Raw genomic sequence first — 12,170 nt, forward strand, 5'->3', positions numbered from 1 at the left:
CAAAATGATACTCAAGTAATTTTTTATTTATTTGAAAAACAAGGAAAACATCACAATTTGGGTTTTTATAACCACCCGTTTTAAAACAAGAAAGACCAAATAAGAACACCAACAGAATTTAACTAATTTCAGTCTCAAAAGAGAAAACAAAAAACAGCTAAAATGAGTAGTAGTCTCGTCTCCTCCTTGACATCAAAAACATACAAAACCTATAATTAGCAACTACAAGAAAAGAAAGAGAAAGCAAAAAAACAGATTGTAGGCTCTCACCTATTAATGCAATAAAACCAAAGCACATGATGAACACAAACATTTTGTTGAAGGCAGAGGCCGGCCAAAACCTTTGTGGGATTTTAGAGAATCCCATTGGACTCTATCCCAAAAGATGGCCAGTCGTACCGGAGTTCCTCCGGAACAAGAAGAGTTGCAATATGATGTTAGTGACTCCCGGTACGGTAGTGTAATATGCTATAACCAAACTGTTGCGGCTGTGATCGGAGATCATAATGGATGGGAAAGTGGAAGCTCTCTTGCAGCCGTGCTTCCTTTCTTTGTAACGCAACTGTTTGTTGCCAATTTTAGCTACCGTGTTATCTACTATTTGATTCGACCGCTACGTCTTCCTCCTTTTGTCGCTCAAATCCTTGTGAGTTAATCAATGTTGAAAAAATTAGTTTGACTCAACATTTATCATTCAATCTTGAATTGTTTTTGTTTTCTTTTCTAAACTTGTGTGTCATGACTATTGCAAATGAATAGGTTCTTTGTTAGCTATCTCCTAAGCATTTTCATCTTTAGAGTCTTGATGTTATTTGAAACCAGCAAAAACATATCATTGTTGGAAAAACAGTCTCATTCAAATCTTTTACGACGGAAAATTAATTTTGTTTTCTTTAAAAACGAAAAAAAGAAGAAAAAGTGACATTAGAGATTTAGAGTTTGATTTGCATCCAGCTAAATTCATTGTTCTAATGAAAAGTCAGTTTTTGCCTCCTTTTTCTTTTATAGAAAAAAACAAGAAATCAGTTTTTGCTTTGTTTTAGAAAACGACGGTTTAGCCATTTTTCTAAAAGAAAAAAATGGGAAATGCCAAATAACTAACTAAGATTTATTCATTTGCAATATTTATATTTATACATATTATTTTCCATTTCCTATGTAATTATGTAAAGGTTGATTTGTTTTCTTGCGGTTATAATTTGCAGTGCGGATTACTGTTCAGCCCGACTGTGCTCGGCAGACACGAACTTGTCCTCACACATTTGTTCCCATTTAGATTCACAATGGTCCTCGAGACATTCGCAAACTTAGCTCTCGTCTACAACATTTTCCTCCTCGGTCTCGGTATGGACTTGAGGATGATAAAACTCAAAGAAGTCAAACCACTGGTCATAGCTATCGTTGGCCTCCTCGTGGCTTTAGCAGCCGGTGCTGGTTTATATTACATTCCCGGTAACGGAGACTCCGACAAGATCCTCGCAGGTTGTCTCTTCTGGTCGGTTGCGTTTGGCTGCACCAATTTCCCCGATCTTGCCAAGATTCTTGCGGATCTCAAGCTCTTGCGTTCGGATATGGGACGCACCGCGATGTGTGCAGCCATTATTACTGATTTGTGCACTTGGGTTCTCCTCGTTATAGGCATTGCAACTTTTACCAAACAAGGTAATTATATGATCGTTCCTACAAATATATCTGAAAATGTATTAAATAAAACATTTCGTTAGTACTGAATGTTTTTATTTAAATTAAACATGGGAAAATATTAGGTATATATAACCAAATGATGCCATACGCAATAGTATCAACCATCGCATTCGTGTTTTTCTGCATCTACGTGATGCGTCCTGGAATCGCTTGGGCCTTTGCAAACACTGTCAAAGGAGGAAACGTAGGAGACACTCACGTATGGTTCACTCTAGCAGGAGTCCTTCTATGCAGCTTGATCACCGACACATTTGGAGTCCACTCAATCACAGGAGCTTTCTTGTTCGGCCTCTCGATCCCTCACGACCACATCATTCGAAACATGATCGAAGAGAAGCTCCACGATTTCCTCTCGGGGATATTGATGCCTCTTTTCTACATCATCTGCGGTTTAAGAATCGATCTTAATTACATGTTTAAGTACACGAGCGTTGGAATGATGGTGTTTGTGATTTCTTCTTCTTTTATGGTGAAGATTTTGTCCACTGTTGTTTGCTCCTTCTTCTTGCGTATCCCTTTGCGTGATGCTTTAGCTATTGGTGCGCTTATGAACACCAAAGGAACTATGGCTTTAGTCACACTCAATGCAGGACGAGACACCAGGGTTAGTTTTATTTTCTCACAATTTGCATCTTTTTTTTTTCCTTCATATATTAATTTAGATAAAACTTAATTGTTAGGTTTTACATAAGAAAAACGTAGTTTGGTAGTAAAATTTTGATTACACTAATTAAAAACGAGAAATGCAATTTTTAATTTTATCTTTGCATACTAATTATATAATCATTATTTTTTGTCATGCAGGCATTGGACGTAATAATGTACACTCATATGACGTTAATGTTCCTAGCGATGTCAATAGTGGTGCAGCCACTTTTAACCGTTGCATACAAACCAAAGAAGAAAGCGGTTTTCTATAAATACCGAACCGTTCAAAAACTCAAAGGAGAAGTAGAGCTTCGTGTATTAACCTGCGTCCATGTACTCCCTAACGTCTCCGGCATAACCAGTCTATTACAACTCTCTAACCCGACAAAGCAATCTCCTCTCAACGTCTTCGCAATCCACCTAGTCGAACTAACCGGTCGCACCACAGCTTCCATGCTCATAATGAACGACGAGGCCAAACCAAAAGCTAACTTCTCGGACCGAGTCAGAGCAGAATCCGAACAGATAGCTGAGATGTTCGAAGGTATGGAAGTGAACAACAACGCGATGATGGTCCAAACCATCACTGCTGTTTCACCTTACGCGACCATGCATGAAGATATTTGTACGTTGGCTGAGGACAAACGAGTCAGCTTAGTTTTATTGCCATACCATAAGAACTTGACGTCGGATGGTCGGTTAGGAGAAGGAAACGATGCGCATGCAGAAATCAACCGAAACGTTTTGAGCCACGCGCCATGTTCGGTAGGGATTTTGGTCGACCGTGGCATGACCATTGTCCGGTCTGAATCATCTTCGTTCCAAGGGGAAACCAGTAAGAAAGAAGTAGCAATGTTGTTCGTTGGAGGTAGAGACGATAGAGAGGCTTTGGCTTATGCATGGAGGATGGTTGGACAAGAAATGATTAAACTCACGGTTGTGAGATTTGTCGCAGCCGGGAAATCCACGGCTGCGTACGAGAAAGAGAAACAAGTCGACGAAGAGTGTATCTACGAGTTTAACTTCAAGACTATGGATGATTCATCGGTGACTTATATAGAGAAAGTTGTGAACGATGGTCAAGAGACGATTGCAGCGATTAGAGAATTGGAAGATAACCATTCTTACGATCTTTACATTGTTGGAAGAGGTTACAAAGTAGAATCACCTGTGACCGCAGGTTTGACAGATTGGAGTAGTAGTCCGGATTTAGGGACTATAGGTGATACATTAGCTTCATCCAACTTTACAATGCAAGCTTCGGTTCTTGTGATCCAGCAATACTCAGCCGCCAATAGACAAACTGGAGGAAACAATCAAGAAAATGTTGAAGGTGGTAAGGCCAAGAACGCTCATGAAGCTAAGCCTTTTATGAATTCTCATGCAGAGGAAGATGGCGAGGAAGACGAACAGTATCAAATGGGAATGCGCAAATGACAAGACTTGTGTTTTTTATTCCTTACTGTATACAAATCTTTCTGATTAAATTGTTACGTTTTTGTCAACTTAATCACTTAATCAAGAATCCAAAAAGGATTATGTTACCGAGTTTCTCTGATAGCAGATTCGATATGTTCAAGTAGAAACCGTTGCAGCTTCTCTCTTAGATCTTTGACTTTCTCGCTGTTGGTTTCCGTTTTGTTTGAAATCAGACCATCGAGCCAACGAGTTACCGCTTTAAGATGGACAAGAAGAGACTCTTTTCCAATGGCTTCTTCTTTCTTCACCGACAAGGAACCTTTCTTTAGTGAGTTCTCCAAGTATTTCAAAAACCATTGGCTGGAAACTCGGAGTAGCTCGTCCGCTAGGCTCGCTGACTCTTTCAACCTGTTTTTACCTTCTAAGTTACTTCTGTCTAAAACAGAACGATGTTTCGCTGAATACGGTCTCATACCCTTGTAAGCTTGGTTTCTTGGACTTGTTGTCTCCTTGAGATTCAGTTTCTCGGAAGATTTCTGTGGAACAATGTAGTGGTGATGGTTTTTGTGAGCAGCATCATCTTCTTGCTTTCCAGGCTCTTTGAATAAATTGAATTCGGAAAAACCGGTCACTACTGCATCTTGAACCCAAGATGTTGCATTTTTATTAGCTGTTGATCTACACGAGCCATTGTTTCCATTATGAGTAAGCAAAAGATGGATTGCTTTGCCTGTATTTTGTATACTGTGGTAGATGTCCAAGAACTGGCGCACAACTTGTCCTGCATATAGTTTTTTAGAAGAATCACACAGTTCGGCAAAGGACCTGTGAAGGAACAAAGTCATATATAAGCATTGATAACAAAAGTACTAACAGAAGCCGTTTAGTGATGGAGAAAACATACTGCAAACTGAGAAGAACAGACTCCATGGCAGATGCTTCCTCTAGTGCATTTACTGCGGCCGAAACTGCTACTTTCCTATGTGATGAAACTTCCTGAAATGAGAGACTGAAAACACATGAACACTAATTGTCAGAGTCACTAGAGCTTGAAGGTTTCCAAATACCGGTACCTTTCCGAGCAATTGAATGGTTTTTGGGAGTCCAGTCCATAAGATTCTCTGATCAGACCAAGTACTGTGACTTGAAGGCAGCTTAAAAAGCGCAACCGGAGGAGCCACTGCCTTTGACAACGGCTTGACACCATCTTTTGGAGATTTATTAGCCATGGATATAGGTGATGCAGGCATAGCCACATTTCTGTTTCTTGGGACAGGGGTTTTTTCGCAGTTAAGGTGCTTTGATGGGGACTCATTCTTTGGTAGATACCTATCAGTCAAGACCTACAAAAAGACATCGAAAATTTGTGGTATCAAGAAATATTATGAACTCACTGAACTGTGAAGCCAATATCAAAACTTGATGCATATCTACAAGAAACAACTTTTAAACGTCTCTTGAAACTAGTATGGTTAGTTTCACTCGCTTGTATCAATCTCAGATAATTGAAGCAACGTAAAGAAGAAGAAACCATACACTTCCACAAAACCAAACGCAACAAAATGGGCTAAAAAGTTCTATTTTTTCACAAAACAGAGGAAAAAGATGAAAGATGTACAAAATTAGGTTTGAGACGTGGAGAAGAAGCAATCAATGCAGCGTCACGGCGGCGAGTCATCGGAGGAGTGTGATCCCAACAACTCCTTCTCGCAGAATCCAAGCTCAACCTCCTATTCTCACTTAGATTCTTCATCTTCTTCTTCTTCGTAAGATTAAGCAAGAAATCGCTAGAGAAGAGATCGCTAGGGTTTCCAACGCACATCCGTCGCTTCGGGACAGGTTTCAACCCACGGATTACAGGAACAGGACAACCTTTCTCGACGTGTAAACCACCGCAGATGTAAACAAACTGACCTAACTGAATCTCATCGGAACGTATCAGATCGGCGTCTTCACCGGCGGGAACGGCGACGTAAGCGGCGTGGAGAGAGTCAGAGACTTTGAGAAAGAATCGTTCGCTGCACCATTGGTCGTCGGAGAGACAGGGAACGATCTCGATCACCTGGAGGAGTGGGGAACGGTGAGAAGATAACAACGGCGGAGAAGAAGAGGATTTTCCGGCGGCGATGTCGAGAAGGTTGGAGAGGAGTCCAGGTGTAAGGCACGCCATTTGTGAGTCGACTCACGAGGAAAAAGCAGCATCTTTTGGAAGAGAGTGGGGAAGAAGAGTGGGAGGGAATCTCAAAAGATGTCTCGGGGAGTGTAGAGAGTTTCGTCGTTTACTATGCCGGAAAAATAAAAAGTAAGACAGTTTTTGTCAGAATGCTAAAAAGCTCTCTCTGTCTTCGAGATTTGGAAACTTTTGTTGGTTGCAGGTGTAAAGCACGAGGACTTTTTATTAATTTTTTTTTTTTTTTTGTCGCCGAGGACTTTTGTTAATTATTACTGTATTTTTTATTAATGTTATTATTATTTTTGTTTCTTTTGAAAAATCCTAAATGCACATTGTGGACTGGATTGAATAAGTAAACGTAACTAGTAAAGTGATAACTCGACCAAGTTGGATTGAAGTGGTAACTAGTATTTGGAGGAGGTAACAAAGGATGTCGATGGTGTCAAACCAAATTATTTTATCGGTTTTTTGGTATACTGTTCGGTCAAGATTGTGGTTAAGCCTGTCAATTTTATCTATGTGTAGTAGGGTTAGTATGTGACAAATAGAGTAGGGCAAAATAAACACAAAAAACTCAGTGAATTATTCATACAAAAAAAGTCATCAGGTGGAAAGCGAGTTTTTTAAAAAATTATTTTATTCGGTAAATATTTTTCCACAATTCTGTAATTCTGCAGGTTATCAATCCAAACCCAAATTATTTTCGATTTTGGTATACGGTTCGATCTTGTTTTAAGACTGTTGTTGAAGACTATAGTATGTGATAAAATTGAGTAGGGTTGTATGTGCACTTAGTAGGTTTTGTATATAATCAACATTCTCATTTGTAAAGAAGATAGTAACTTGAATAATATTTACGGTGGATTTTTTTTTTTTTAAAAAAAAAATCAAACACAAAAGAAAGATCTTGATAACATGTCAAAATCATAGGAAATGCTTGGAATAACGGACACAATTGAAGTGTCCGATCAAATGAGATCATTCGCTTGTGTGTATTGACACTCCAACTTGTTTATTGGGTCTCCTGTCGAACCAAATTTCTTATAAATTTGTGAAGTTGCTTTATTTCTACCTTTCCTAATTTGATGTCTCTCTTTAACCACTCCTTTGTCGTCATTTTCTTGTTGTGTTGTAAAAAATCGGACCAGAGATTAAGATCACATACTAGGATAATATTTCCGTCAATCTTACGAGTGTCTCTTCTACAGTTTGCTTAAAAACAAAAAAAAAAATTTAACCTTTTTTTTTTTGTTTGGCAACTCATTGTATTAATTATTATAAATTAATTCTACAGTTTTAATCGATTGATCTATCCATCTTATATCTTTATTTATTAGTAGGGCAACTAATCCAAAATATGATGTGTCAAAACTTTAATCATTTCTTTATTTGTTAATAAAGCAAACTAACCCCAAAACTCACCTACCTCTTTACGGTACAAATCAAAGGGGAATGGACCAAAGATTTTAATTTAGAAAAAGAAAGAAGAAATGGACCAACAACTACTCTTTGTAGCCAATCCCTTCATATATAGTTGTCTCATCATGTAAATAAAATAAAATTTATTTCTGTATGATCAAACATGGGGAGTGAAGTAATAAACCCCATCAAGACACGGTTCGACATAAGCATGTCGAGAAGAACCCGAAAGCCATGGTCAAGTCTCATCAACGAGCAACAAGAGGTCCAAGACTTATCCACGCAAAGCTCACAACCAGAGAAAGAACAAGAACAAGAGGAAGACCAAGAGGTTGATCGTAAGAGTTTGAACAATCTGATGCGATGCGAGCAAGAAACGAATGAAGAAGCTCAAGTTAACAACAAGAGCTCTCTAGGTCAACATTTCGGGGACGACAAGGGGATCAAGCAGACGATGCAATTGGTGGTGAAGAAAGAAAAGCAAGGTGGTGAAAATGGTGTGAAATTCAAAGGTATGATGGGTCGATATGTTAAGGTCTTGAGCGGTTTGATAAAGGCCAAACGTGACCGCAAAACATCGGTATTACGGTTCAAAACTTAATTTACATTCACATACATACGTTCATGTGCGTGATCATATATACGCGTATATTTAGTTATTACTTATTAGATATGTTTCGCGTACGTACGTATTATTGATGTGCAGGTATGTTGTTGACATATTGGTTTTGACTTTTGAGAGTGTAATTAGCACCATTTAGTTTTGAGTGTCTTTTTTATATATATAAGAATCTCTTGTGTTTTGTTTTGAGCTCTTGCCAATTTTTCTTTTTTTTTTGTCCGACTAGCTCTCGAGATTTGAGGGTGCTATAGCATGATCATCGCCCACTGGTCACTAGTTAGACCTGGTTACGGTTGTAGGTGAACATTAGGTTTATGATTGTCACTTTAAATGTTTTGTTAGCTATAAAATTCTAAAATATTTTCAAAAGAACAAACAAAGTATATAGTCCCAAGTATATATGGCTCAAAGCCTCAAAGGATTATGAGTTTTTGCTCTGATACACTTGCAATTTTTAAATTTGAGGTACACAAAAAAAAAAAGAGAAGAGAGGTTAAGGCTAGAGAATCATACCCAAAAAAAAAGGTTAAGGCTAGAGAAACCATAGAAGGCACTGTGTAGTTTTTTTTTTTTGTTTTTTTTTTAATACATATTAGATCGCTGCCTCCCTCGAATATTCTCGGTAGTTGTTGGAGTGACACATTAGATAGATGGACAATACAACTGACGCTGTCTGACTACGACCCATCCTCTCGTTTTTCTTTCGTTTTATTATTGCAGGGTACCCTTAATTAATTGGCAAATATTTAAATAAGTACTATGTAATTAATTTTCTCAGTCAGTCAAATATAATTTTTGTTTTTATTTTATTTATAAGTGATTTTTGAACTTTTGTTTGAAAAAGTATTAAATTGAACTCTTGCCATATACAATACATATACGTATTTCTACTTTTTCTTTTCTTTTCTTTTCAATACACAATTTCTCTTTAATTTAATTAACAATTGCCTGAGATCATTTCCTATTAGACAATAATAATTTATGTACGGAAGCATGGCAATGTAATCGCTAACCTCCAAATCAGTGATGCCTCATTTCCTAAGAAGATAACATTTAATAACAATAAAAATGTTATTTTGTTAAAGTAATAATAAAAATGTGAAAAGATTTTGACTTGACTGGTAAGAGTTTTGGTTTTATTTTTTATTTTGGTTGTATAAATTATGTTAAGGTTTTCTACTATACCTTTACGTTTTATCGCTGTAAAATTTTGGCTATAGAATATTTCTATTCTTCACAACCCAAATTTTTGGTCTCTAGATATTTACCTTTCTACAACCATTAACTCACCATTAAAACAGAAAATAAAAAGAGCTATGAATTTTCCATCTATTAAAAGCTTCTAACGCTTAAACTATTATCTACTAATCTATAGTCGTGCACTCGTGCTTAATCAAGTTCTCTTGTATTTCGTTCTAGTATGGTTGGTATATTATCATATTCTACATTGGAGAATAAATAAACGAGAAAGTATCAGGTGACCTCAGACGTAGGGAAAGGGTCGGTGGTACGTGGCAGATCATAATTGGGTAAATATTTGTCACCAATAAAACTGGAGATGCATGGCTTCACCGACCTTGTTAAGTAACCTATGGCACCGTCAAAAAGCAAGAATCTTTAATTAAAGTGCCAAGACTCTTTTTCATTCACTTTATTTTGGGTAGCACATTATACACAAATACTACTAGTACGTAAAGTAATATTTATTTAGCTTAAAGTATATTTCTCAAATTTATAGCTACTATTTATTCAACTTTGTTCAATAATTTAAGCTTGATCTCTGTTTAAACCTATTTATCTAACTACATAAAAAATACAAATATTGTTGTTATTACATCAATAAACATATATGTTTTAATTAAATGATTAGAAAATTAAGTTAAGTTTGTATTTCTCTGTTGCTATGATTGATGATTAGTTAGGTTTTTCTACTTGATATGAAAAAATTGTCTGTTAATTCAGATTGATTCATAACCTACATATCCATAAATTTAAATAATATATTAGATGATCTACTATATATTATATACTATTATTTTTTTATATGTACAGATGTATTTGCTGCCAACGAAAAAAAAATATACAGCCCTATTAAATTCATTCTTGTAGGATCCTAAGCAAACATTAATTGTTACTTAATTTCCCATTATAAAACCAACCTCATTCTTCACCAAAACCTCAAGTCCCTCAGCAAAATTCTCACATCTCGAGAAGTCTTTCACCAGAAAAACAACAACAACAACAATAGTCAAGAATCTAAAGAAAGATAGAGAAGCCATGGGAAGAGAACACGAAGGAAGCCCTCCAGTTCCACTACATCTCTGCGTCTTCCTCTTCATCCTCTTAATGTTCGTAACAGTTTCATCGTACGCGAGCTACGAACCAGTCATAGAAGGTTTTACGGACCAGCTAAAGCTTGCTCTCATGGCTTCTCCTCTGCTTTTGCTCTTGGCCGTCCATTTTCTATCCAACGATGGAGGAGGAGGGATGATGACGTCATTGATCCCTCTGAACGAGAGGGAGACTTTGTATAGAGCTGGAGGAACGTCGTGGGGAGTGGCCTTCATGCTCGTCTTTCTCTTTTTCATGGTTTCTTATCAGTCTCAGTTTCAAGAACGTTGGTTTCCTCTTCGATGAAAAAACTCATCGTATTTGGGTCTTCTACTTTCTTTACTCTCCTTGGGTCTAAAGTATAATGGAATGGATTCATGATGTATGTTTATTGAATTTTTTATATATTTTATTTACCAGTTATACCATTTCATGTAATCTTTCGTCTCATGTATTAAGTTTTGGTATAACTTCTCGTCATAATGTATGTAAGTTAACATGATTATACTAAATCTTGCTAGAAGTGAGTGCGATGATTGAATCTCTTCTTTTAGAAAAATATGTTCTGAGTCAAATTAAAGATTTTCTTGAAATTTTAGTCTTTTTTTTTTATAATCTAAATATATAGAGCAGTTTAATAATCCAAATCGGTGATACCAATTTTACAAAGTAAATTTAATTGAATATAAATTTTATATTGAAAATGTATACAGTACGAGTTTGACAAATTACTAAAACAATTATAACAGTAACCACATTGGAGAACAAAAACAAAAACCATTTAGCCAAATTGTTTTTTGTTTGGTCAACACCAATTTCCTCTTTTTACTATATAAAATTGATAGTCTTTAATTTCTGCTGATGGATTACAGTTTTGTTAGGTAGTGCGATTTCTCTAGCTTTATCATATTATAAACGTTTCTTATCAATTTCCCCTATATTATATTCTTTAACAAAACAAAAAAAACCACCTATATTAAATTTCTTGCTATTCATTTTTCTTGTTCTCGCATCGTTATATTTCTAGATAAAATATGGCGTGTCCAGTGTCCTTTCCTCTCACCGGATAAGGTCTTACGATATATTGTGTCCGTTACTTCCACGTATCTGCCTTTGGTCAAATACGCAAGGCGCTCTTTCTCTCTATAAATTCAGCTGTTTAACTTTCTGCATGAACTTAAAATTTTCAATCTCAAACTCATCTTCAAATCTTGACACAATTACAAGGGAAGACAAAACAAAACATTTTCTGAATCTCATCTCGAGATCGAGTATATTCCATATATTACAACAAATGGAAGGAGGCTTGGGAACGATGTTGATAAAGTTAGTCTTATTTGCTCTGATTCAAGGTTTGGTGTATCTCATCCTCTCTAAATCGTCCAAGGTTTTCTCTAAATCGAATTCTTTGAAGAGGGCTTATAGTTTTCGACCGGCGAGGTCCCTCAGTATCCGCCGGTTTCTGGCGGCGCTTCAGGATATGCCTGCCGGCGGCGAGATGTCTCCTTCCTCTAATTACTCTTCTTCTCCTTCTTCTCTTCCTTCGCCTTCTTCACAAGATGAGGCAGCAACAACAACAGCTACATCATCATCACCATCTTAGAGACATATATTTATGGTTCTTTGCTTTATCTTAGAGACATACTATATCTTCTGTTTTCTGATTATTTGATTTATTAAAATGTTTTTATGTTTTTACTACGGCTAAATAATTAATGTTTCATTGTTTATGTATATAAAAAAAAATGTTCCATTGTTTATGTATATATAAGTATTGTGCCCATATATAACGTTTCCTACTTGTATTGGTTTTCTAATTTGTTTAAAAAGGTAGATTTTCGTGCTTCTAAACGT

General features: G+C 36.5%; 5 protein-coding genes across 5 annotated transcripts; 4 read left to right on the top strand and 1 right to left on the bottom strand.

Annotated features, from left to right (window-relative positions):
• Nucleotides 1-341: 341 nt before the first annotated feature.
• On the top strand, nucleotides 342-3,902 carry LOC18028001 (cation/H(+) antiporter 21). Its single transcript, XM_006410262.2, has 4 exons — nucleotides 342-646; nucleotides 1,206-1,662; nucleotides 1,767-2,308; nucleotides 2,509-3,902. Exons 1-4 carry the CDS (start codon nucleotides 386-388, stop codon nucleotides 3,787-3,789), a joined length of 2,541 nt encoding a protein of 846 aa, XP_006410325.1. The 5' UTR covers nucleotides 342-385; the 3' UTR covers nucleotides 3,790-3,902.
• LOC18028071 lies at nucleotides 3,765-5,941 on the bottom strand. The gene is made up of 4 exons (XM_024148451.1): nucleotides 5,390-5,941; nucleotides 4,845-5,114; nucleotides 4,676-4,767; nucleotides 3,765-4,596 (listed from the first exon to the last, which is right to left on the bottom strand). The coding sequence occupies exons 1-4, from the start codon at nucleotides 5,939-5,941 to the stop codon at nucleotides 3,894-3,896; spliced, it is 1,617 nt and encodes a 538-aa protein (XP_024004219.1). The 3' UTR covers nucleotides 3,765-3,893.
• Nucleotides 5,942-7,476: 1,535 nt separating this feature from the next.
• Nucleotides 7,477-8,203, top strand: LOC18028002. Its single transcript, XM_006410263.2, has one exon. The coding sequence runs from the start codon at nucleotides 7,527-7,529 to the stop codon at nucleotides 7,962-7,964; it is 438 nt and encodes a 145-aa protein (XP_006410326.1). The 5' UTR covers nucleotides 7,477-7,526; the 3' UTR covers nucleotides 7,965-8,203.
• Nucleotides 8,204-10,131: 1,928 nt separating this feature from the next.
• On the top strand, nucleotides 10,132-10,787 carry LOC18028072. The gene has a single exon (XM_006410264.2). It carries the CDS (start codon nucleotides 10,263-10,265, stop codon nucleotides 10,620-10,622), a length of 360 nt encoding a protein of 119 aa, XP_006410327.1. The 5' UTR covers nucleotides 10,132-10,262; the 3' UTR covers nucleotides 10,623-10,787.
• Nucleotides 10,788-11,466: 679 nt separating this feature from the next.
• Nucleotides 11,467-12,069, top strand: LOC18028073. Its single transcript, XM_006410265.2, has one exon. The coding sequence runs from the start codon at nucleotides 11,488-11,490 to the stop codon at nucleotides 11,917-11,919; it is 432 nt and encodes a 143-aa protein (XP_006410328.2). The 5' UTR covers nucleotides 11,467-11,487; the 3' UTR covers nucleotides 11,920-12,069.
• Nucleotides 12,070-12,170: the final 101 nt, after the last annotated feature.

The sequence above is a fragment of the Eutrema salsugineum genome, unplaced genomic scaffold (genome assembly GCF_000478725.1).
Source record: "Eutrema salsugineum unplaced genomic scaffold, Eutsalg1_0 scaffold_10, whole genome shotgun sequence".
NCBI lineage: Eukaryota > Viridiplantae > Streptophyta > Magnoliopsida > Brassicales > Brassicaceae > Eutrema > Eutrema salsugineum.

What these genes read in the sequence shown, in the direction of transcription:
- LOC18028002 (XM_006410263.2), top strand. Translation starts at nt 7,527, where the DNA reads ATGGGGAGTGAAGTAATAAACCCCATCAAGACACGGTTCGACATAAGC.
- LOC18028001 (XM_006410262.2), top strand. Translation starts at nt 386, where the DNA reads ATGGCCAGTCGTACCGGAGTTCCTCCGGAACAAGAAGAGTTGCAATAT. An exon ending in TGCAACTTTTACCAAACAAG is followed by an intron (nt 1,663 to 1,766) that starts GTAATTATATGA and finishes GGAAAATATTAG; the next exon opens with GTATATATAACCAAATGATG. An exon ending in ATGCAGGACGAGACACCAGG is followed by an intron (nt 2,309 to 2,508) that starts GTTAGTTTTATT and finishes TTTGTCATGCAG; the next exon opens with GCATTGGACGTAATAATGTA.
- LOC18028073 (XM_006410265.2), top strand. Translation starts at nt 11,488, where the DNA reads ATGAACTTAAAATTTTCAATCTCAAACTCATCTTCAAATCTTGACACA.
- LOC18028071 (XM_024148451.1), bottom strand. Translation starts at nt 5,941, where the DNA reads ATGGCGTGCCTTACACCTGGACTCCTCTCCAACCTTCTCGACATCGCC. An exon ending in CACGTCTCAAACCTAATTTT is followed by an intron (nt 5,115 to 5,389) that starts GTACATCTTTCA and finishes GTCTTTTTGTAG; the next exon opens with GTCTTGACTGATAGGTATCT. An exon ending in TCTGTTCTTCTCAGTTTGCA is followed by an intron (nt 4,597 to 4,675) that starts GTATGTTTTCTC and finishes GTTCCTTCACAG; the next exon opens with GTCCTTTGCCGAACTGTGTG.
- LOC18028072 (XM_006410264.2), top strand. Translation starts at nt 10,263, where the DNA reads ATGGGAAGAGAACACGAAGGAAGCCCTCCAGTTCCACTACATCTCTGC.